We start from the raw sequence: 27,138 nt of genomic DNA, 5'->3' as shown, positions 1-27,138 counted from the left end.
TCATTAAGTTTTCCCAGTTTTTTGTGGCAAAATTAGGGGGGTCGGCTTATACTCGGGTCGGCTTATACTTGAGTATATACAGTATTTTTTTTTAGTTTGTTTTATTATTAATTGTGGGTGATTTGAACTTTTGTGTCTTTTTTTTCTCCTTATTTTCATATTTAAAAAAAAAAAATGTATTCACTTTTTACTTTATTTAATAGTCCCCTTAGATGACTTTCTGCTGCAATCATCCTATCGCTTGTGCTATACATATCAGCACAGCATCCCAGCTATGTATAACTAAAATCACAATCTTCTCTGAACATCGTCCATGGGCTGTCTTTCACAAGAGGATCATAATGATAGGCATGGGGGTCTTCAGCAGACCTCCAGCTATTGTAACAACCCATGCTGCTAAGTAAGAATGTTTTCAGAAATAGAAGTGTTAATAGTTCATTTTTACTAATTAGCAAAATTTAAAATGAATTAACAAAAAACAAATCTATCGTAAATCAAATCAATATTTGGTGTGACCGCCCTTTGTCGTCAAAATAGCATCTTTTCTCTGATGCACACAGTTTTTGAAGAAACTCGACAGACTGGTTGTTCCAAGCATCTTGAAGAACTAGTGACCACACTTCATCTATGCATGTAGACTTGTGCAAATCCTTCTGTCGCTTCATGTAATGCCACACAGACTCGATGTTAAGGTCGGGGCTCTGTAGGGGCCATATCGTTACTTGTAGAATTCCTTGTTCTTTACGCTAAAAATGTTTTTTAATGACATTGGTACCATTAATCCTGACCAAATCCCCAAACTCCTTTTCTGAAATGCAGCCCCAAACTTGCCAAGACCCTCCACCATGCTTCACTGTTACTTGCAAACACTGATTGCAGATATTCAGATTTTGACTCTTAAGTCCAAAGCACCTGCTGCCATTTTTCCTAACCCAGAGCCCATGTTCTCATGCTTATTATCAGTCTGTTCATTGTGGCTAAAATACATGAGGATTTCCTAAAGCAACAAGAAGTTAGGTGCCGATTCATCATAGTTTTTTAGCCAGAAAACTGAAATAAAACTTTGATAAATAACTTTTGTGCGCAACATGGAGGCGCACAAAATCTTTGTGACTGCAGTTCCGCCAGAATGGGTGGAGCTAGGGAGGGAGCGGGACCATGCCCACCTGTGAGATTCATGGAAAATGCCAGCATTTCTTATGTCACAAAGATGCGCACTTGGAAAATGTGTTGAGTTAAATAAGTGGCTTGTACCATTTAATAAACGTGTTCAATCGCCATTCTTAATAAAATTTCTAATTTTTATTTTTTAGTAAACATTACGATATGGAAGAAGAATAAAAACAGTGCCAAAAATTTGTAAAAATAAATGTAACACAAAAACATGATTTAAGTAATAGGTAATTTTCTGTTGTCCTATTCATTCCTTTTTAATGTTAATTTTTGTATTGGTTTAATCTCAATTTTCCAGGATTGTAAAGAAGAATTCCGCCATAAAAAGTTTAGAATTTTATGTTTTTAGCTGTCTTTCTCAGAATCAGTCTTTTAGACTGTACAGGCACGGAGATCAGATCGGATTCGCACAGTTGTTTTTTGTTTTTTTCAGTAAGGTAGAGTTTGTAATTGAATTTCTTTCTGCATCCCTGTGTAGCTGAAAGTTGTAAGGATGCGCAGACTGTGAAGATTAAAGAAGAACCCATGGAGGTTGACATCCCTGACTCTTCCGTCTCCCCCAGACAAAACATTGGTTACAGCACTTTATTAAGGCAAGAAAAAAACGAGCACTTGCAGAAGATGCCAGAGTGCAGAGTTATTCCCGAGGGGAACCTGTTCAGCCAAGACATCTCTGTGAAGATGGCTTCAGAACTCCTCTTCAAATTGTCAGGTAATATACCAATTTATAGTGGCGTCTTTAATGTCAAACTCGTGAAATCTTGATATATGTGATGACATATAGCAGTGTGCGGAATCAGAACTTACCCTCTTCGTGCACAGGGTCCCGTTGTACAATTGTCCAATGAATGTTAACGTAACGTGGATAGGTCAGAATCATCAGCGCAAAATTTTGTGATATAACGCAACATCAATGATTGTGTGCAACACAACAGGTAGGAGACAAGATATGCAGTAATCACAAATCCTGGGAGACGCAAAAAAGAAATCTATGTTCCAGCTAGGTCTCTGTATGAGTAGGTTGGCGAATGTGTGTTTTTAAGGAACTTCCTTTGACCCTAGTCTTCTAATTCCCAGTGGCCACAGTCTCTATAGGATTTGGTTGACAGGTTGCTATATATGCCCTCTGCTCTCTTCTCAGTGCTGGGAGGTACAGAAAAAGGCAAAGCAAGCATCTTTTATGGGCATTAATTAACATCCCTGTGAGCATTGAGTATGCTACAACCAAGAACCTATGCATGGAATCTTAACCCCTTCCCGACCCATGACGCCACGTAGGCGTCATGAAAGTCGGTGCCAATCCGACCCATGACGCCTATGTGGCATCATGGAAAGATCGCGTCCCTGCAGATCGGGTGAAAGGGTTAACTCCCATTTCACCCGATCTGCAGGGACAGGGGGAGTGGTAGTTTAGCCCAGGGGGGGTGGCATCACCCCCCCGTGGCTACGATCGCTCTGATTGGCTGTTGAAAGTGAAACTGCCAATCAGAGCGATTTGTAATATTTCACCTATTATAACGGGTGAAATATTACAATCCAGCCATGGCCGATGCTGAAATATCATCGGCCATGGCTGGAAATACTAATGTGCCCCCACCCCACCGATCGCCCCCCCAGCCCTCCGATCTGCCCGGTACACTGCCCCGCTCCCCTCTGTCCTGTGCTCCGCTCCCCCCCGTGCTCTTGTCCGCTCGCCCCCGTGCTCCAATCACCCCCCCGTGCTCCAATCACCCCCCCTGCACTCCGATCCACCCCCCCCTGCTCCGTTCCACCCTCCCGTGCTCCGTTCCACCCCCCGTGCTCCGTTCCACCCTCCCCGTGCTCCGTTCCACACCTCCCGCGCTCCGATTCACCCCCCCATGCTCCGATCCCCCCCCCCCGTGCTCCCCACCCACCCTATCATACTTACCGATCCTGCCGGGGTCCGTCCGTCTTCTCCCCGGGCGCCGCCATCTTCCAAAATGGCGGGCGCATGCGCAGTGCGCCCGCCGAATCTGCCGGCCGGCAGATTCGTTCCAAAGTGCATTTTGATCACTGAGATATAATCTATCTCAGTGATCAAAATAAAAAAATAATAAATAACCCCCCCCCCTTTGTCACCCCCATAGGTAGGGACAATAAAAAAAATAAAGAATTTTTTTTTTCCCACTAATGTTAGAATAGGGTTAGGGTTAAGGGTAGGGTTAGGGCTAGGGGTAGGGTTAGGGGTAGGGGGTTAGGGGTAGGGTTAGGGGTAGGGGTAGGGTTAGGGGTAGGGTTAGGGCTAGGGTTAGGGTTTCGTTATGTGCACACGTATTCTGGTCCTCTGCGGATTTTTCCGCTGCGGATTTGATAAATCCGCAGTGCTAAACCGCTGCGGATTTATGGCGGATTTACCGCGTTTTTTCTGCGCATTTCACTGCGGTTTTACAACTGCGATTTTCTATTGGAGCAGTTGTAAAACCGCTGCGGAATCCGCACAAAGAAGTGACATGCTGCGGAATGTAAACCGCTGCGTTTCCGTGCAGTTTTTCCGCAGCATGTGTACAGCGATTTTTGTTTCCCATGGGTTTGCATTGAACTGTAAACTCATTGGAAACTGCTGCGGATCCGCAGTGTTTTCCGCAGCGTGTGCACATACCTTTAGAATTAGGCTATGTGCCCACACTGCGGATTGGCCGCTGCGGATTCGCAGCAGTGTTCCATCAGGTTTACAGTACCATGTAAACCTATGGAAAACCAAATCCGCTGTGCCCATGGTGCGGAAAATACCGCGCTGAAACGCTGCGTTGTATTTTCCGCAGCATGTCAATTCTTTGTGCGGATTCCGCAGCGTTTTACACCTGTTCCTCAATAGGAATCCGCAGGTGAAATCCGCACAAAAAACACTGGAAATCCGCGGAAAATCCGCAGGTAAAACGCAGTGCCTTTTACCCGCGGATTTTTCAAAAATGATGCTGAAAAATCTCACACGAATCCGCAACGTGGGCACATAGCCTTAGGGTTAGGGTTGGAATTAGGGTTGTGATTAGGGTTATGGCTACAGTTGGGATTAGGGTTAGGGGTGTGGGGGGGTTAGTGTTGGAGGTAGAATTGAGGGGTTTCCACTGTTTAGGCACATCAGGGGTCTCCAAACGCAACATGGCGCCACCATTGATTCCAGCCAATCTCGTATTCAAAAAGTCAAATGGTGCTCCCTCAATTCCGAGCCCCGACGTGCGCCCAAACAGTGGTTTACCCCCACATATGGGGTACCAGCATACTCAGGACAAACTGCGCAACAATTACTGGGGTCCAATTTATCCTGTTACCCTTGTGAAAATAAAAAAAATGCTTGCTAAAACATCATTTTTGAGGAAAGAAAAATGATTTTTTATTTTCACGGCTCTGCGTTGTAAACGTCTGTGAAGCACTTGGGGGTTCAAAGTGCTCACCACATATCTAGATAAGTTCCTTGGGGGGTCTAGTTTCTAAAATGGGGTCACTTGTGGGGGGTTTCTACTGTTTAGGAACACCAGGGGCTCTGCAAACGCAACGTGACGCCCGCAGAGCATTCCATCAAAGTCTGCATTTCAAAACGTCACTACTTCACTTCCGAGCCCCGGCATGTGCCCAAACAGTAGTTTACCCCCACATATGGGGTATCAGCGTACTCAGGAGAAACTGGACAACAACTTTTGGGGTCATATTTCTCCTGTTACCCTTGGGAAAATAAAAAATTGCAGGCTAAAAGATCATTTTTGAGAAAATAATTTTTTTTTTTTATTTTCATGGCTCTGCGTTATAAACTTCTGTGAAGCACTTGGGGGTTCAAAGTCCTCACCACACATCTAGATTAGTTCCTTTGGGGGTCTAGTTTCCAAAATGGGGTCATTTCTGGGGGATCTCCAATGTTTAGGCACACAGTGGCTCTCCAAACGTGACATGGTGTCCGCTAATGATTGGAGCTAATTTTCCATTTAAAAAGCCAAATGGCGTGCCTTCCCTTCCGAGCCCTGCCGTGCGCCCAAACAGTGGTTTACCCCCACGTATGGGGTATCAGCGTACTCAGGACAAACTGGACAAGAACATTTGGGGTCCAATTTCTCCTATTACCCTTGGCAAAATAGGAAATTCCAGGCTAAAAAATCATTTTTGAGGAAAGAAAAATTATTTTTTATTTTCATGGCTCTGCTTTATAAACTTCTGTGAAGCACCTGGGGGTTTAAAGTGCTCAATATGCATCTAGATAAGTTCCTTGGGGGGTCTAGTTTCCAAAATGGGGTCACTTGTGGGGGATCTCCAATGTTTAGGCACACAGGGGCTCTCCAAACGCGACATGGTGTCTGCTAACAATTGGAGCTAATTTTCCATTCAAAAAGTCAAATGGCACGCCTTCCCTTCCGAGCCCTGCCGTGTGCCCAAACAGTGGTTTACCCCCACATATGAGGTATCGGCGTACTCGGGAGAAATTGACCAACAAATTTTATGATCCATTTTATCCTATTGCCCATGTGAAAATGAAAAAATTGAGGCGAAAAGAATTTTTTGTGTGAAAAAAAAGTACTTTTTCATTTTTATAGATCAATTTGTGAAGCACCTGAGGGTTTAAAGTGCTCACTAGGCATCTAGATAAGTTCCTTGGGGGGTCTAGTTTCCAAAATGGGGTCACTTGTGGGGGAGCGCCAATGTTTAGGCACACAGGGTCTCTCCAAACGCGACATGGTGTCCGCTAACGATGGAGATAATTTTTCATTCAAAAAGTCAAATGGCGCTCCTTCCCTTCCGAGCCTTACCATGTGCCCAAACAGTGGTTTACCCCCACATCTGAGGTATTGGTGTACTCAGGAGAAATTGCCCAACAAATTTTATGATCCATTTTATCCTGTTACCCATGTGAAAATGAAAAAATTGAGGCTAAAAGAATTTTTTTGTGAAAAAAAAGTACTTTTTCATTTTTATGGATCAATTTGTGAAGCACCTGGGGGTTCAAAGTGCTCACTATGCATCTAGATAAGTTCCTTGGGGCGTCTAGTTTCCAAAATGGGGTCACTTGTGGGGGAGCTCCAATTTTTAGGCACACGTGAGCTCTCCAAACGTGACATGGTGTCCGCTAAAGAATGGAGCCAATTTTTTATTCAAAAAGTCAAATGGCGCTCCTTCCCTTCCAAGCCCTGCCGTGCGCCCAAACAGTGGTTTACCCCCACATATGAGGTATCAGCGTACTCAGGACAAATTGGACAACAACTTTCGTGGTTCAGTTTCTCCTTTTACCATTGGGAAAATAAAAAAATTGTTGCTAAAATATAATTTTTGTGACTAAAAAGTTAAATGTTCATTTTTTCCTTCCATGTTGCTTCTGCTGCTGTGAAGCACCTGAAGGGTTAATAAACTTCTTGAATGTGGTTTTGAGTACCTTGAGGGGTGCAGTTTTTAGAATGGTGTCACTTTTGGGTATTTTCAGCCATATAGACCCCTCAAATTGACTTCAAATGTGAGGTGGTCCCTAAAAAAATGGTTTTGTAAATTTCGTTGTAAAAATGAGAAATCGCTGGTCAAATTTTAACCCTTATAACTTCCTAGCAAAAAAAAATTTTGGTTCCAAAATTGTGCTGATGTAAAGTATACATGTGGGAAATGTTATTTATTAACTATTTTGTGTCACATAACTCTCTAGTTTAACAGAATAAAAATTCAAAATGTGAAAATTGCGAAATTTTCAAAATTTTTGCCAAATTTCCGATTTTATCACAAATAAACGCAGATTTTATTGACCTAAATTTACCACTAACATGAAGCCCAATATGTCACGAAAAAACATTCTCAGAACCGCTAGGATCCGTTGAAGCGTTCCTGAGTTATTACCTCATAAAGGGACACTGGTCAGAATTGCAAAAAATGGCAAGGTCTTTAGGGTCAAAATAGGCTGGGTCATGAAGGGGTTAAAGAGAATTTGTCACCGGATTTTTTCTACCCAATCTGAGAGCAGCACGATGTAGGGATAGAGATCCTGATTCCAGCGATGTGTCATTTAGGGTATGTGTAGACGTTCAGTATTTGGTGCAGAAATTTCTGCATCTCTTGGCAAGAAATGTGCTGCTTAAAATAGTTGCTTTTTTCCCCGTGTTTTTAATTGCGTTTTGGGGGCGGATTTTTCCCCACACAATAGTATGAGTGAAATCTGCAGAAAAAATGCAGAAAGAATAGACATACTGCAGATTTAAATCTGCGCCAAATCTGCAAGTCATAAATAAGCAACGTCAGGATTCTCATTCACTTCGCTGGCATCAGGAAACCCTTCAGGTTTTGTAACACAACTACAGAGAAAAACTGTGATAAATCTGCAACTTGTTCACAGGCCCTAACTGGGCTGCTTGTTTTATTTTTTATAAAATCACTGTTTTATCTGCTGCACATCTAGCAGTTCTCTGAATTCTAGACATCTTTCTGTGTACACTGTGCATAGGCAGAAATTTGCCAATCCGTGGTGGGGGTGGGGTTATACATAGCTCATGAATATAGAGGATTGAATGGCTGCAGGTTTACTTGTCCTCTAGTAATAATCTTCTACTGATAAAGCTGTGATTTTATCAAAATTAAAGCAAGCAGCCTAGAAAGTGACACATAACTGAAATCATAACCTCTGTCTCTACATGCTGCTCTCAGATTGTGACAGATTCTCTTTAAGGAGGCTGTGCTGGGTGCTTGGCTAAATATTGCGTTTCCAAAAGATATTTTATACAGAATTTCATTTTCTATGGTTTCTGAGTATGTTTTTAGGTATGAGCTTTGCCTTTAAAACATGAGAAAAGGATCATTCAGGATACTTATATAGCTTCTTACACTATAACTTTTATTCCTGAACATAATTTGCAAATTGCCTCTTCTGAGAAAAAGAGGACTTAAACTCTATAGCGCCACCTGTTGGAAGTAGCGATCCTACAAGTCACAATCAACCCTTTAACGAGTCGTGCAATATGACTTAGGATAAAAGCCAAATCAATATCTCAATTCCATAGGAATTATCACCTATCGTTAAGGTATGCAATAACTTGTATTTCGATGGGTGTCAGACCGCTGGAATCCTCATCGATCTAGAAATAGATGACCGCTTCTTCCTACTGCAATACCCATTTAATTAGTAAAATAAAATGAGTAACCCATAGGAAAAAAAAAATGGTGTCTGGGTGAGCAGTCCTAAAGTATACTTTAATCTTTGTCCTCAGGATTACATAGATGACAAGAACAACCTTATATTGGATCCTTACCCATAGATGCTATACTCAACCCTTTTTTTACAATTTGTCATCCACAATATCCTTATAAACTACTGGCGATCCACTGAAGAGTCTGATAGACCTGCAGATAAAATGCCTAGGGACAAGTATGAGAGACATGGCGCATCTAATGCCGGGGAAGTAATGAGTAGGATGTATCTTTTAGGCCAGTCTCACACGTCCAGATTATCCGTGTCCGTGTGCTCACGTGGCACATCAGTGTGGCACACGTGCGGCAGCCGTATGCCGACTGAGGACCACACGGACCGTGCAGGAGACAGCGCTACAGTTAAGCGCTGTCCCCTGCTTTTGGTGCTGAAGCCGGCATTCATTCCTTCTCCCCAGCAGCGTTCGCTGGAGAGAAGGAATGAAAAATCAAGGATTTTTTTTTTGTTTGTTTTTTGTTAAAAATAAAGTTTGGGGTCACCTCCCGCCTCCCACCCCCGTGCGCCCGCCCGCTTTCAGAGAAATACGCACCCAGCTCCCGCGATGCCTCCTCTCAGCGCCGGCAGCCTGTCCTGTGTGAGCGGTCACGTGGTACCGCTCATTACAGTGATGAATATGCGGCTCCACCTCCCATAGGGGTGGAGCCGCATATTCATCACTGTAATGAGCGGAATCACGTGACCGCTCACACAGGACAGGTTGCCGGCACTGAGAGCAGGCATCGCAGGAGCTGGGTGAGTATTTCTCTGCAAGCTTGTCGGCGCACGGGGGGTGGGAGGCGGGAGGTGACTCCAAACTTTATTTTTAACAAAACCTTGATTTTTCATTCCTTCTCTCCAGCGAACGCTGTTGGGAGAAGGAATGAATGCCGACTTCAGCAACAAAAGCAGGGGACAGCGCTTAACTGTAGCGCTGTTTCTCCTGCAGCGGTACGTGCACACGGAGGAGAGTGCACACTGTTCTCCGTGTGCACATGTGCGGGACGCTTTGCGGACCGTGCTGCCGGAGAAACGCGGACATGTCTCCGTGTTTTGCACACGGACACACGGTCCGTAAAAACACGCTGAGATGTGCAGAGACACATTTATTTTTGATGTGTCTGCGTGAGTCAGTGTCTTCGGTACTTGAGGAAACTGTCACCACACGTACCGGAGCCACTGACGTGTGAAACAGGCCTTAGGCCGGGGTCACACTTGCAAGTTAAATGCGAGACACTCGCGCATCAATTCCCTACACTGCCACCGGCAGTTTGGACCGGAGCGTGCGGCTGCATAGAAATGCATGCAGCCGCAATCTCCGGTCCCGAGTGCCGGCGGCAGTGCCGGGAATTAATGTGCGAGTGTCTCGCATTGAACACGCAAGTGTGACCCCCGACCTTAGGCTTCTCTGCTTACCCTCTTAGATCTGATATTAGGGTCTCCTATAAAATTGCACCCTTGAAAAATGTTTTGAATTTAGGTGTGACTGTGCCCCAGAGAGCCTTGTTATGTGGAGACTGTATTTATTTGTGTGTTTTTAAATTAGCTATATATTGACACCTAGGGTTCATAGATTGTAATGAACTTTCCTAGAGGTTTAGTGATGTGTGAACAAGACGCTTAAGGCTAGGTTCACACTGGGCATCTTTTCTGCAGCAAATCCTGAGTGCTTGGCAGGAAAGAAGCTGTGGTATAAACGCAGGTTTTGCTATGTTTTTCGCTGCATTTTTTGTGTTTATTTTTCATGCGTTTTTTTCAATTCAATTTAATGGGTGAAAATTGCTGAAAAAACGATGAAAGAAGTGACATGTTCTGTGTACAAAAAAAACAAGCAAAGCACAAAATACTGATGACAAAAACACCAAACTGTGTTCATGAGATTTCTGAAATCTCGTAGACATAGCTGGTACTGTCAAATGCAGCTGAAAATTTGCATTAAAAAAAGCATCAAAAACGTCCAGTGTGAACTTAGCCTAATGGTCATGGTAGCTACATCAATGAGAGAATGCTGAAATAACAGATTTGCATAATAATGGAAGGCACAGAAATTACCCCAAAACTTGTAACTCTTCTTGTGACTTATATTACAGAGAAAGTCAGCAAAGAAAATAATCATAACAAGTCAAACATTATCAGAACAACCAGGTAATTGTTCAATTTCTACATAAAATATCCCATATTCACCAAAATATAATATACATATGTGTGTGTGTATGTGTGTATATATATATATACAGTTGGGAAAAAAGTATTTAGTCAGACACCAAATGTGCACGTTCTCCCACTTAAAAAGATGAGAGAGGCCTGTAATTGACATCATAGGAAGACCACAACTATAAGAGTCAAAATGAAAAAGCAAATCCAGAAAATCACCTTGTCTGATTTGGCAAGATTTATTTTGCAAAATATGGTAAAAAATAAGTATTTGCTCGCCTAAAACATGCAAGATTTCTGGCTCTCACAGACCTGTAACTTCTTCTTTAAGAGGCTCCTCTGTCCTCCACTCATTGCCTGTAGTAATGGCGCCTGTTTGAACTTATCAGTATAAAAGTCAGCTGTCCACAACTTCAAAAGTCACACTCCAAGCTCCAAGCTATGGTGAAGACCAAAGAGCTGTCGAAGGACACCAGAATCAAAATTGTCGCCCTGCACCAGGCTGGGAAGACTGAATCTGCAATAGGCAAGCAGCTTGGTGTGATGGAATCAACTGTGGTAGCAATAATAAGAAAATGGAAGACATACAAGACCACTGATAATCTCCCTCGATCTGGGGTTCCAAGCTATATCTCACCCCCTGGGGTCAAAATTATCACAAGAACGGTGAGCAAAAATCCCAGAACCATACGTTGGGTACCTAGTGAATGACCTGCATAGGGCTGGGACCACTGTAACAAAGGCTACCATCAGTAACACACTGTGCCCCCAGGGACTCAGATCCTGCAGTGTTAGACGTGTCCCCCTGCTTAAGCCAGTACATGTCCAGGCCCTTCTGAAATTTGCTAGAGAGCATTTGGATTATCCAGAAGAGTATTGGGACAGTGTCATATGGTCTGATGAAACCAAAGTAGAACTGTTTGTAGAAACAAAATTCGTCGAGTTTGGAGGAGACAGAATGCTGAGTTGCATCCAAAGAACACCATACCTAATGTGAAGCATGGGGGTGTCAACATCATGCTTTGGGGCTGTTTCTCTGTAAAGGGACCGGGACAACTGATCAGTGTACATGAAAGAATGAATGGGGTCATGTATCGTGAGTGATTTTGAGTGCAAACCTCCTTCCATTAGCAAGGGCACGGAAGATGAAATGTGGATAATAATAATCCCAAATACACCGTCAGGGCAACAAAGGAGTTGTTTCGTAAGAAACATATAAGGGTCCTGGAGTGGCCTAGCCAGTCTCCAGATCTCAACTCCATAGAAAAAATTTGGAGGGAGTTGAAAGTCTGTGTTGCCCAGTGACAGGCCCAAAACATCACTGCTGTAGAGGAGATCTGCATGGAGAAATGGGCCAACACACCACTAACAGTGTGTGCCAACCTTGTGGAGACTTACAGAAAAAATGTTTGACCTCTGTCATTGCCAACAAAGGTTATATAGCAAAATATTGAGATGAACTTTTGTTAATGACCAAACACTTATTTTCCACCATAATTTGCAAAATAAATCTTGCCAAATCAGACAAGGTGATATTCTGGATTTGTTTTCTCATTTTGACTCTCATACTTGTGGTCTACCTATGGTGTCAATTACAGGCCTCTCTCATCTTTTTAAGTGAGAGAACTTGCACAATTGATAGCTGACTAAATACCCCCCCACACACACACACACTGCTGTATATATGTGATTGTGTGTGTGTGTGTATATATGTCAATAGGGTCAAGCTAGTGCGCAGTAATTGAAAGGGTGTCCATCTGTGCACCTGTGGTGGATTTCCAGGGGATTTTCCATGCAGATTTTCTGGGTGGAAAGTCTGCTGCATATCACAGTAGCCGTTTCTTTGATAATATTTTACAAAATATCATCTGCATCCAAAAGAGAATATTTTCACAGTAAAATGACCACCACTGCAGACTTTATATTGGCAGAATATTATTCTATGCTGGGATCTCACCTTATCCATTGCTAAAGGAGAATAATACCGCAAATATGCCGCATTTCCAGAACAAAATCCTGCATTCTTTGCCGCTGCTGTTTTTCCATGTTGATATTTCACGGGAGATATTTCCCATGGGAACATACCCTAGGGGTATGTACAGACAAAGCACCGCAAAAGTGCCCCACAAATGCAAGTTACTTCTTATGTCACTTCTTTGAATCGCTTCAGTGTTTTTTCGAAAAGTGGTTAAAAGAAGTGACATTCTCATTCTTCTATATTCTATAAAGGTGAAATAAAGAAAACCTATACTGCGCTATATAGTTAATGATTTGTATAATTGAGAATCCACAAGTGAAATTTGTGAATTGGCTCAGCACCAGAAATTCCCAGTAGACCTCTATAAAATTGGTCCAACAGTTGTTTGTGTAATAATTGGTTTTTGTCTTCTAGCCCATTTTTTTCAGAAGATAAGTTTAGACAATCACCCTTCACTTCTAAAGATCTCCCAAAAAGTGAACAATCTCCTCAAGGAAGGTCCTCATTGCCAGGTATAGTAGCCAGGATTGAAATCTATGCGTTTCTTTTTTTATAATTTAATGTTTTGCTATTCATTTTAATGGAGAATCCACTGCTCTGCTTATGGCTAATTTTTTTTCAACAATGTTTTGAAAACTTTGTCGTAGAAAAAAAGAGTAGATTCGGGTCCAAACTTGACACTATCAAATCAAAAATGTGGGGGGAAAATGCTTTAAAAAACTTTGGCAAAACCTCAAAAATATAGCACAAAATACAAGAAATCTCAGCACTGGTTCCTGAAGTGAGAAAATGTCAGATTGTTCTGCCTCATAATAACTGTGAGCGTACCTTAAGGTGTGCCCCTTCCACACACCTGTAAAAACTGTGCTGCAACTGTATTTAGCCTAGAGTTTTATAATCACAAAAAATAGCCAATAATATTTATAAAAAAGGCAGTAAGTTACCATATATACTCGTGTATAAGCCGACCCGAGTATAAGCAAAGGCACCTAATTTTGCCACAAAAACTGGGAAAACTTATTGACTTGAGTATAAGCCGGGTATGCATTGTCCCCTCATCCCTATCCTGGTATGCATGCTTCCTCATCCCCATCCTTGTCTGCATAGCTCCTCATTCCCATCCTTGTCTGCATGGCTCCTTATTCCCATCCTTGTCTGTATGGCTCCTTATCCCCATCATTTTTTATTAAGTATAACATTTCAATAAAACATTTAACATTAATACATGTATTTTTCAATTTTTCCCCAACATTTACCCCCCTTCCCAAACCCCTCCCCCCTCCTTCCCCATCCCTTTCCCCTCCTTCCCCACCCCTCCCCCCTCCTTCCCATTTAGACTGCTCACGCTCTTCTTTTAACATGTCTTGTAACAGTATATATACGTTAGCATTATGTAGTGTCATCCATTATGAACACGTAAACCATTATTGTATAGGCGAAACCTCCTCAGGCCTATCTTCCCTTAACCTCCTCCTATCCCAATTCCAGCCAAGGCGTCCACAATTTGTCATACAAAACCATTTTCCCTCTTTTCTGATACACTCCCTTTTCCAGGGCAATGAATTTCTCCCACATATTTAATGTATTCTCCCTTTGAGGGAGGCTCCTCATTTGTCCAGTTTCTTGCTATGACCTTCCAAGCCATGTATAGTAGTCTAACGATAGCTATTTTTAACTTGTTATCCACAACTATCTCCTCTACATATCCCAACACGCACACCACTGGTTCCCTTGGAATTATGCATCTGTATGCTCCTATCCGGCTGAGAACCACTAACCAAAAAGCAGTCAATCTCGGACACGTCCAAAGCATGTGAAACATTCCAGCATTATCATTCCTACATTTAGGGCATTCCGAGTCAGATCTCAACCCAGCTCTATATAAGACATCCGGAGACCTATACACTCTGTGTATAATATAAAGCTGGGAAAGTCTATACGGTTCATTCAATGATAATTTGGGTATCCATTCTAATACAGATTCCCATGTTTCATCCTTCAAGCGACCCAACTCTCTTTCCCATTTAGCCCTCGCGCCAATCAGATATCCCAATAAGTGAGTATGAAGTAGATCTTTGTATAGGGAGGAGATAACACCCCTCGTCCCCACTCCACAGATATATTCCAATACTAAGTCACTTTGGATTTTGAGACAATCCCCCTTATTCTGAGCCACAAATGCATGTTGAACTTGTGCATATTGACAACCGCCGGATGTCCTAAGATGATACTCCGACTGCAACTGGGAAAATGGTTTCAACTCCCGCCGCTCTAAAATCTGATAGACATATTGAATCCCCTTAGCTTGCCATTCTGGTATATATCCCATCGCCAAAAACTCCGGTAGATTATTATTAAACCACAACGTAGAAAACCTAGTATGACAGGTGACCCCACGAATTTGTTTAACTCTCCCCCATATTTTATATATCAGAAACAATGTTGGATACATTATCCCAAGCATCCCCAGGGAACCATCTTCTAAACACTGTACCGCTGGACTTCTTTTTGTCACCCTTTCTATCAAGAGTTGTACCCCATTGGCAGATGTCTCATGTTCCCAGCCCTTTAAATGCTGACATTGGGCCGCTAAAAAATATATTTCGAGATTAGGTAAAGCCAAACCTCCCGCGTCCTTAGGTCGCTGAAGAGTCTCCAACCTGATTCGTGGGTGCTGTTTCCCCCACACCAAACTTCTAAATAACGAGTTTATCAGCTTGAACTTCCCACACGGTATCCAGATAGGTGAGTTATGGAGAAAATACAATATCTTAGGCATCAGAATAATCTTAATAAGATTAACTCGACCTACAACAGACAAGTGCAGTTTAGACCAAGCCCCTACCTTTGCCTTAAGAATTCCCAGCACCGGTGTCAGATTCTTATGCAAATAATTTGTAATCGACAGAGATTAGTATCCCCAAATATTTGAATTGGTCTACAATTTTAAGTCTACCCCCTTCCGTGGAATCTCCAGCTCATCCCATGTATCATCCACCATGAGTAGAGTTGATTTCTTCCAGTTTATCTTTAGCCCCGATAAAGCACCAAATCCCTCGATGAGCCGAATAGCATTGCTCAATGAGTCACATGGGTCCCTCAAAAACAGCAGTATATCGTCTGCTTAAAGGGCCATCTTTTCTTCTATCGACCCATATTTAAACCCAGAGACCTCGGCAGACTGTCGAATTTTGGCGGCCAACGGCTCCACGGCTAAAGCAAACAAAAGAGGGGAGAGTGGACACCCCTGTCTCGTCCCTCTATGTAGCTGTATCGTGTGAGAAAGCTCACCATTCACTCTAGCTGATGGTTGCGCATACAACAGCTGGACCCAAGACACAAATTGTGGACCAAAGCCAAAACCGTGCAATACCTGACACAAGTACCCCCATTCCACACTATCAAATGCCTTATGGGCGTCTAAGGAAGCAATAACTCTATGACCGCCGTTATCGGCCCCCAATTGTAATTTCAAAAAAAGCCTTCTTAGATTAACTGCCGTAGACCTGTCAGGCATAAAGCCAGACTGATCTGGATGTATTAACTTAGAAATAACACCCGTCAGTCAGGTCGCTAACACCCCAGCCAGAAGCATAACGTCAGTAGTAAGCAAAGAGATCGGGCGATTTGATTCAGGCTGTCGTAGATCCTTATCTTCCTTCGGGATTACAACTATTATGGCCTCCCTAATGGAGGCTTGCAGGATTCCCCTATTCTTAGCCTCCTCCAAGACCACTCTTAATCTGGGCAGCAACACCCCCTCCATCTCTTTATACATTTCGGATGGTAGTCCATCTGCTTACCCCTTGCCATTCGTCTGTTATAGGGCCCTCCAAACTTTCCCTATCCTCCTCACTCAGCCTAGGTAAGATAATACCCTCTAAAAATGCCACCGATGGGACCACTCCAGAGGAATACAGATCCGCATAGAAGTCCATAAAGACCCTTAAGTTCTCAGAGGTCTCCGACACTTTCGTACCATTGTCAAGTTCCAATGAATGCACGAATGATGTACCCCTCTGGGCAGAAGCCACCAATGACAGCATATGCCCCACTACCTCCCCCCTTATTCCCATCCTTGTCTATATGGCTCGTTATCCCCATCCTTGTCTGCATGGCTTCTTTTTCCCATCCTTGTCTGCATGGCTCCTTATTCCCATCCTTGTATGCATGGCTCCTCATCCCCATCCTTGTATGCTTGGCTCCTTATCACGATCGTTGTATGCATGGTTCCTTATCCCTATCCTTGCATGCGGGGCCCCCATGAGCAAAGCATAAAAAAACATCCTACTTACTTTCCCTGTATGCCCTCTTAGTATCTTGTTCCGGTGCCAGCAGCTCATGCGGCCGAGCGATCACGTATCCCTGCTCATTAAGGTAATGAATATTCACCTCTCTCCACGCCTATGGAAGTGGTGAGAGGTGAATATTCACCCGTGATAGCCCGGCCGCTGCTAGAAGCCGGTGGCTGTGGCTGTATTAATTTCTCTTTAGCAGCGGGCACAGGCTTTACCCGCAGCCTGCCGACTCCTGCCTCCTGTGACCCGCCGCTCGCCCTCCCCCGGCATCTTCTGGGGCAATGACTTGTGTATAAGCAGAGGGGCGCATTTTCAACACAAAAAAATGTGCTGAAAAAGTTGGCCTATACATGAGTATATACGGTAAGTGAATAAAATAAGCAGTGAATAAATAAGATCTCTAAGATCTGCACAGGCTAAACTTATCTGAAAAAACTAAAAGTTAGTTAATTCTTGCCCCTACCGCTTACGAATATGTGACTTGCAACATCAGATTTAAAAGAGTAGAAGCAGGAGACGTCTTTTGATACATTTTTATCCTCTGCAAGAAAAGATAATGACGATTATATGTAATCTATGATATACTGGCCAAATTAGAAATTTCGAATGGATCCTGACGGCAGCAAATTATACTTGGCTTGAAAAAATGTCTTCTGTGAGGACCAGGCATAACCAATTATGGGAGCTTGACCCGTAACTGAGGTTATATGAAGACCACAGATGTCCACATAAAATCAAATCGCCATCCGTGTCACAAGCAGTGCTGAGGTCAAGAAACAAGTGGGAATAATATCTGTAATGAGCAAAGTGATGCTCATTATCAATTCTCTTAAGTATGGATGTGTCATCTGTAACGCAAAGGGCAATACTAAAGCAGGTTTGGTCATTTCTGGAAGAATATTAATAGAAAACACATTCTTTATAATTAAAAATGCAAATCAGATTTATACAAAGTATAAAGAAATATATGTTATAAATTACATCTGAAATTAATTTGATTTTTTTTTTATATGATTAGGTTTCCTCCATTTATTACCATTTCTTATAATGAATAAAACTGAGACTATGGATATGATGTAGGCCATAGAGTTGGGAGTCTTTCTAGGTATCAGATCTGTGTTGTGACTCAGAGTAAAGGGGATCATCTGCAGATTCCCTATTGCAGTGCATGTAAAAGGGTTGTCCACAACTGTTTAAAAGAGAACTGTACTTTTAACAAACTTTGCATTAATCAGTAGTACGTGAGATCATATGAAACTTTGTAATATATATTACCAAACTTTGCTTTTTTTTTTCATTTATGAGACACTTCAATCCCTCCCACCTCCTGAATTTGTCATTCACTTTGGAGAAAAAAATAGCTCAACTCAGGCCTTGCTCAAGACTATCAGCTAGCTCATATCAGTGAGGTGCCAGGTTACATAGCGAATTATAGCCCATGTGAGATGCAGAGTGAGACCTATAAAAACTTGTTAGAAAGCTCAGCACAATCTTTCTAATTTACTTCATATCTGTATTCACATCTACACAGCTTAACAGTGCTCTATAATTTCCTTCAAACCTTTGCTGCTTCTGTCAGCGTGCTAACTAATTCTTGAAAGCTACTTGACTGTATGGTTACCCTTTAAGTACATTATTTATTTTACTTACTTATTGTCACTGGGTTACCGAAACAGAGAGGAGCCAGAAGACTGCACCTTGTTTGTGTTGCCTTGTTCGTCGGGTTGGTCCATTGCAGTGCACAGTAGCGCCCCTCTTCCCTGGGTGGGGGAAGAGAACTGACAGAAGGCTGACTAAGGAGATAAGGCAAGGGTGGCGGCCCCGGCATCTTCACCTTCTGAAGTATCCCAGACAATAGGGTGAGCTAGGACTCCCCCTAGTGGTAGGGACAGGAAAGGAGTCCCGGGTCACCCATCAGCTGGGTTGTGACAGTTTTATATAGCGCCATTAATTCCACCGTGCTGTACAGACATTATTGGCACTGTCCCCATTAGGGATCACAATCTAAATGACTGATCAGTATGTTTTTGGAGTGTGGGAGGAAACCTGAGAACCCGAAGGAAACATGGGGAGATGTTGTAGTTCGTGAGATTGGAACTCAGGACCTCAGTGCAGCAATGCAACAGTACTAACCTGTGAGCCACCGTGCTGCCCAATTATATCGTTTACTAGATGGTGGCCCGATTCTAAAGCATCGGGTACTCTAGAATATGTATGTATGTATATAGCAGACAAATACGACGTGGCCTGTGCTATATACTATGTGGCTGCTATATACAAACATACATATTGTAGAATACCCGATGCGTTAATACAGGCCACGCAATATACAGTGGCCACGCAGTATATAGCACAGCCCAAACAGTATATAACACAGCCCACATACTATATAACACAGCCCACGCAGTATATAGCAGCCACGCAGTATATAACACAGTCGACGTAGTATATAACACAGGCCACGCAGTGCCCGGTGCCCGCTCCATACTCCCCGCTGTCACCGCTCACACAGGGTTAATGCCAGCAGGAATGGACCGCGTTATGCCGCGGGTAACGCACTCCGTTACCGCCGCTATTAACCCTGTGTGACCAAGTTTTTACTATTGATGCTGCCTATGCAGCGTCAATAGTAAAAGGATCTAAGGTTAAAAATAATTTTAAAAAATTAAAAATAATTTTATACTCACCTTCCGCCGCCTTTCCCGCTCCTCGCGATGCTCCGGTAACCGCTCCATGCAAGCGGCAGGTTCAGGTGGCAAGGGTGGTATGCGACAAGGACCTGCCATGACATCACGGTCATGTGACCGCGACCTCATCACAGGTCCTGCGCGCCTGCACGAGAAGGACCTGACATGACGTCACGATCATGTGACCGTGACGTCATCACGGGTCCTTGCGCTACCAACCCTGGGACCGGAAGCTGCCGAGTGCACATGACTACAAGGGCTCCCTCGGAAGGTGAGTATATGTTTATTTTTTAACCTGTGACATACATGGCTGGGCAATATACTACGTGGCTGGGCAATATACTACGTGGCTCTGTGCTGTATACTACGTCGCTGTGCAATATACTACGTGGCTCTGTGCTGTATACTACGTACGTCACTGGGCAATATACTACGTGGCTCTGTGCTGTATACTACGTCACTGGGCAATATACTACGTGGCTCTGTGCTGTACACTACGTCACTGGGCAATATACTACGTGGCTGGGCAATATACTACGTCACTGGGCAATATACTACGTGACTGGGCAATATACTACGTGGCTGGGCAATATACTACGTGGCTGGGCAATATATTACGTGGCTGGGCAATATACTACATGGCTGGGCAATATACTACGTGGGTTGTGCAATATACTACGTGACTGAGCAATATACTACTTCACTGGGCAATATACTACGTGGTTGGGCAATATACTACCTGGCTGGACAATATACGTGGGCTGTGCAATATACTACGTGACTGGGCAATATACTACGTGGTTAGGCAATATACTACGTGGCTGGGCAATATACTACGTGATTTGGCAATATACTACGTGGCTGGGCAATATACTACGTGACTGGGCAATATACTTCGTGGTTGGGCAATATACTACGTGGCTAGGCAATATACTATGTGGGCTGTGCAATATACTATGTGGGCTGTGCAATATACTACCTGACTGGGCAATATACTATGTGCCTGGGCAATATACTACGTGGTTGGGTAATATACTACGTGGTTGGGCAATATACTACGTGGCTGGGCAATATACTACGTGGGTTGTACAATATACTTCGTGGTTGGGCAATATACTACGTGGCTGGGCAATATACTACGTGACTGGACAATATACTACGTGGGCTGTGCAATATACTACGTGACTGGGCAATATACTACGTGGCTGGGCAATATACTACGTGGGTTGTGCAATATACTTCGTGGTTGGGCAATATACTACTTGGCTGGGCAATATACTACGTGACTGGGCAATATACTACGTGACTGGGCAATATACTACGTGGGCTGTGCAATATACTACGTGGGCTGTGCAATATACTACGTGCCTGGGCAATATACTACGTGGTTGGGTAATATACTACGTGGCTGGGCAATATACTACGTGGGTTGTACAATATACTTCGTGGTTGGGCAATATACTACGTGGCTGGGCAATATACTACGTGACTGGACAATATACTACGTGGGCTGTGCAATATACTACGTGACTGGGCAATATACTACGTGGCTGGGCAATATACTTCGTGGTTGGGCAATATACTACTTGGCTGGGCAATATACTACGTGACTGGGCAATATACTACGTGGGCTGTGCAATATACTACGTGACTGGGCAATATACTACGTGGCTGGGCAATATACTACGTGACTGGGCAATATACTACGTGGCTGGGCAATATACTACGTGGGCTGTGCAATATACTACGTGGGCTGTGCAATATACTACGTGGCTGGGCAATATACTACGTGGGCTGTGCAATATACTACGTGACTGGGCAATATACTACGTGGCTAGGCAATATACTACGTGGCTGGGCAATATACTACGTGACTGGGCAATATACTACGTGGCTGGGCAATATACTACGTGGCTGGGCAATATACTACGTGGCTGGGCAATATACTACATGGCTGGGCAATATACTACGTGGCTGGGCAATATACTACGTGGCTGGGCAATATACTACGTAGTTGGACAATATACTACGTGGCTGGGCAATATACTACGTGGTTGGGCAATATACTACGTGGGCTGTGCAATATACTACGTGGTTAGGCAATATACTACGTGGCTGGGCAATATACTACGTGACTGGGCAATATAATACGTGGCTGGGCCTTCTAGGGACCCTAGGGCGAGCCGACGTGGAGGGGGGGCGCCATAACGTTATCCCCTAGGGTGCCAACCCCCGCCGCCAGGCAGACCACAACGTAGATGATTATTAGGGTATTCCTAGTTGTCCTCACTAGCTTTTTTTCAGTGTTTTTTTTGGTGGTGTTTGGTATAGCCACAGGTTGGTGGCCTTTTAAAAAAATATATTTAATAAAAAATTTTTTTTTTGAGTAATTTATGATTTTCAAGAACGCCTACTCTAAAAATATTTATAAATTTGGGCAATACACTACGTGACTGGGCAATATACTACGTGGCTGGGCAATATACTACGTGGGCTGTGCAATATACTACCTGACTGGGCACTATACTACGTGGCTGGGCAATATACTATGTGGTTGGGCAATATACTAAGTGGCTGGGCAATATACTACGTGGGCTGTGCAATATACTACGTGGTTCGACAATATACTACGTGACTGGGCAATATACTACGTGGCTGGGCAATATACTATGCGGGCAGTGCACTACACTACGTGGACATGTATATATGTATGTCAGTGAGATACATATACCTACATATATTTATATTTCCTACAGCGCTAGATAGCAGAAAAGCTGGTAATTCAATTGCTGGCTTTTGCTATCTCCTTATCAAACCCGACAGGATATGAGACATGGTTTACATACAGTAAACCATTTCATATCCCTTATTTTTTTTACATATTCCTCACTACTAATGTTAGAAGCGTCTGTGTGCAAAATTTGGGGGTTCTAGCTGTTAAAATAAAGGGTTAAATCACTGAAAAAAACTGGCGTTGGCTCCCGCACAATTTTCTCCGCCAGAGTGGGTAAGCCAGTGACTGAGGGCAGATATTAATAGCCTAGAGAGGGACCATGGTTATTTCAAACCCCCCCGCGAAAAACATCTGCCCCCAGCCACCCCCTCTGTAAGGTGCGCCTATTCTGGCACTTAGCCACTCTCTTCCCGCTCCCCTGTAGCGGTGGGATATGGGGTAATAAGGGGTTAATGTCACCTTGCTATAGTAAGGTGACTTTAAGCCAGGTTAATAATGGAAAGGTGTCAATAAGTCACCTATCCATTATTAATCCTTTGTTCTTAAAGGGTTAAAAAAACACAAACATTAGGAAAAAAGTATTTTAAAGAAATAAAGACACATGGTGTTGTAATAGTTTATTAAACGCTCAATCCAATTGAAGACCCTTGTCACCTGAAACAAAGTTAAAATAAAAACCAACAATATCCCATACCTCTCCGGCGTTACAGTCAAGTCCCACGATGTAAATCCATCAGAAAGGGTTAAATTTACAAGCAGAAGCCTGCTAATGCAGCTGTGCTCCTGCCTGTAAAAACTGGGGAATGGATGGAAGCAGGGGAACGTAGCTACCTAGACTTGCGGTGCTGCGCCCCCTACTGGCATGAACTCGAGCGTGAGAAAATATTCTGAAAAATTCCCATGCTAGAGTTCATACGAGCTTATGCCAGCAGGGGGCGCAGCATCGCAAGTCTAGGTAGCTACTCCCCTGCATTCCATTCATTCCCAACTTTTTACAGGCAGGAGCACAGCTGCATTAGCAGGCTTCTGCTTGTAAAATTATTTAACCCCTTCTGATGGATTTACATCATGGGACTTGACTGAGCTCCGGAGAGGTATGTGATATTGCTGTTTTTTTATTTTAACTTTGTTTCAGGTGACAAGGGTCTTCAATTGGATTGAGCGTTTAATAAACTATTACAACACCATGTGTCTTCATTTCATTAAAATACTTTTTTTCTAATGTGTGTGTGTTTCTTTAACCCTTTAAGAACATAGGATTAATAATGGAGAGGTGTCTTATTGACACCTCTCCATTATTAACCTGGCTTAATGTCACCTTACAATAGCAAGGTGACATTAACCCCTTATTATCCCATATCCCACCGCTACTCGTGAGTGGGAAGAGAGAGGCTAAGTGCCAGAATAGGCGCATCTTACAAATGTGCCTTTTCTGGGGTAGCTGGGGGCAGATGTTTTTAGCCGGGGGGGGCCAATAATCATGGTCCCTCTCTAGGCTATTAATATCTGCCCTCAGTCACTGGCTTTCCCACTCTGGCGGAGAAAATTGAGCAGGAGCCCACGCCAGTTTTTTCCGTTATTTAACCCTTTATTTTAACAGCTAGAACCCCCAAATTTTGCACACATACACTTCTAACATTACTAGTGAGGAATATGTAAAAAAAATAAGGGATATGAAATGATTTACTGTATGTAAATCATGTCTCATATCCTGTCGGGTTTGAGAAGGAGATGGCAAAAGCCGGCAATTGAATTACCGGCTTTTCTGCTATCTAGCACTATATGAAATATAAATATATGTATATATATGAGTCTCACTGATTTATTTATATATATATATATATATATATATATATATATATATATATATATATATATCTACTATATAAAGGTGAATGTGTGTGTGTGTATGTGTGTATGTCCTGGATTGGCATCTGCACCGTCGCAGCTACAGCCACAAAATTTTGCACAGTCACACGTCTGGACCCCGAGAGCGTCATAGGCTATATTGTGAGGCGAAATTTTAACCCCGCGCGTTCCAATTCACCAAACAATTTTGCCCCTATCTACATAATGGGGAAAAAAGTGAAAGGAAAAGTGTTGGAAGCTTCGCAGCTACAACAACAAAATTTTGCACAGTCACACGTCTGGACCCTGAGAGCGTCATAGGCTACGTTGTGAGGTGAAATTTTAACCCCGCGCTTTCCAATTCACCAAACAATTTTTCCCCTATCTACATAATGGGGAAAAAGTGAAATGAAAAGTGTTGGAGGCGTCGCAGCTACAGCCACAAAATTTTACACAGTCACACGTCTGGACCCCGAGAGCGTCATAGGTTATGTTGTGAGGTGAAATTTTAACTCCGCGCTTTCCAATTCACCAAACAATTTTTCCCCTATCTACATAATGGGGAAAAGTGAAAGGAAAAGTGTTGGAGGCAAATTGACAGCTGCCAGATGTGAACAAGGGGGACTTAAAGAATGAGAGCGATGGCGCCAAAGAGTATATACCGTACAGTTGCTAAGGTGGGACCCCGACATGAGATACTCACCACACATGGGGATATGAACACACACACAAAATGCGCCACACACTACCACGTGCTTGAACACATATACCACCCTCAGCACACATTTCACCACACATACACCAACCTCGCCACATAAAAGTCGAAACACAAAAGTCGCCGCTCAAAACTCACCACGCGCAAAACTCGCCACATGCAAAAAATAGGCTCACGCAAAACTCGCCACAAGCGCAAAACTCACCTCATGGAAAACTCGCCACACGCAAAACTTACACATGTGGAAAAATTGCCACATGCACAAAATTTGCAACACATGCAAAAGTTGCCTCACACAAAACTTGCACATACTCAAAAGGCACCAGACATAAAACTCACCACGCGCAAAACTCGCCATGCGCAAAACTTGCTGCACACAACTTGCTACACTAACCTGTCACATGCAACTCGACACACAAAAAGTTGCTACACGCATGTTGCCACACAAAACTCATCTCACAAAAGTCGCTACATGCATGTCGCCACACACAACTCAACACACACAACTTGACAAACGAAACTCGCCCTAAAACACACACAAGTCTGGTATTAGCCTTCAAAAATAAAAATCTGATTAATAAGCAGACAAACTACAAGAGCAACAAATGTACCATATAGGAAATACGGCAGCTGTCAGTCACATGACCTGTCTATTATGTGTATGTGTGAGCTAATATATACTTCCAGGGGGAGGGCTTCCTGTTGGCTGGGGATTTATCAGGCTGCCAATTTATCTTACAAATACTGAGGTAAAAATACTGAGCAAATAACGTGTTAACGAGGTCTAATACAGGAGATCACACAGGTATATACTATATACAGGGGAGATGACACACAGATATATACTATATACAGGAGAGATGACGCACAGGTATATACTATATAAAGGAGATGACGACATACAGGTACATACTATATACAGGAGGAGATGACACACAGGTATATACTATATACAGGAGCAGATTACCTACAAGTATATACTATATACAGGAGGAGATGACATACAGGTATATACTATATACAGGAGGAGATGACACACAGGTATATACTATATACAGGAGCAGATTACCTACAGGTATATACTATATACAGGAGGAGATGACATACAGGTATATGCTATATATAGAAGATGACATACAGGTATATACTATATACAGGAGGAGATGACACACAGATATATACTATATACAGGGGAGATGACACACAGGTATATACTATATACAGGAGGAGATGACATACAGGTATATACTATATATAGAAGGAGATGACATACAGGTATATACTATATATAGGAGGAGATGACATACAGGTATATACTATATATAGGAGGAGATGACATACAGGTATATACTATATATAGGAGGAGATGACATACAGGTATATACTATATACAGGGGAGATGACACACAGCAGGTATATACTATATACAGGGGAGATGACATACAGGTATATACTATATACAGGAGATGACATACAGGTGTATACTATATATAAGGGAGATGACAAACATGTATATACTGAGGTGAAAATGAGAGGTGTGAGGTGAAAATGAAAAGGTGTGAGTGCAAAATGAGAGGAGTGAGGGAAAATAGTGTAGTGATCGGAAAATGACAGATGTGAGGTCGAAATGACAAGTGTTAGGCGGGAATGAGAGGAGTGAGGGAGAAAATGAGAGGTGTGAGGGAGAAAATGAGAGATGTGAGGGGGAAAATTAAAGATGTGATTGGGAAAATGAGAGGCGTGATGGGAAAATAAGAGAAGTGACGTGCTATAACTAACCACAGATATTTACTATGCCCAGGCAACGCCGGGCTCTTCAGCTAGTATATACAGTGGGGCAAAAAAGTATTTAGTCAGTCAGCAATAGTGCAAGTTCCACCACTTAAAAAGATGAGAGGCGTCTGTAATTTACATCATAGGTAGACCTCAACTATGGGAGACAAACTGAGAAAAAAAATACAGAAAATCACATTGTCTGTTTTTTTTACATTTTATTTGCATATTATGGTGGAAAATAAGTATTTGGTCAGAAACAAAATTTCATCTCAATACTTTGTAATATATCCTTTGTTGGCAATGACAGAGGTCAAACGTTTTCTGTAAGTCTTCACAAGGTTGCCACACACTGTTGTTGGTATGTTGGCCCTTTCCTCCATGCAGATCTCCTCTAGAGCAGTGATGTTTTTGGCTTTTCGCTTGGCAACACGGACTTTCAACTCCCTCCAAAGGTTTTCTATAGGGTTGAGATCTGGAGACTGGCTAGGCCACTCCAGGACCTTGAAATGCTTCTTACGAAGCCACTCCTTCGTTGCCCTGGCAGTGTGCTTTGGATGTTGAAAGACCCAGCCACGTTTCATCTTCAATGCCCTTGCTGATGGAAGGAGGTTTGCAC

General features: G+C 42.9%; 1 protein-coding gene across 2 annotated transcripts in view; it reads left to right on the top strand.

The window, feature by feature from the left end:
- The window catches only part of ZNF827 (zinc finger protein 827), a 291,725-nt gene that overhangs the window by 218,226 nt on the left and 46,361 nt on the right, over positions 1-27,138 (top strand). For both annotated transcript variants that reach the window (XM_069744030.1, XM_069744029.1), the window contains exons 6-8: positions 1,652-1,885; positions 10,423-10,477; positions 12,879-12,976. In XM_069744030.1, the coding sequence (XP_069600131.1) occupies positions 1,652-1,885; positions 10,423-10,477; positions 12,879-12,976 (387 nt within the window). The remainder of the gene's footprint in view (positions 1-1,651; positions 1,886-10,422; positions 10,478-12,878; positions 12,977-27,138) is intronic.

Source organism: Ranitomeya imitator, chromosome 1, assembly GCF_032444005.1.
Source record: "Ranitomeya imitator isolate aRanImi1 chromosome 1, aRanImi1.pri, whole genome shotgun sequence".
NCBI classification, from domain to species: Eukaryota; Metazoa; Chordata; class Amphibia; order Anura; family Dendrobatidae; genus Ranitomeya; species Ranitomeya imitator.
Note: the sequence above shows the minus strand (reverse complement) of the source record. Positions and strands in the feature narration are given on the sequence as shown.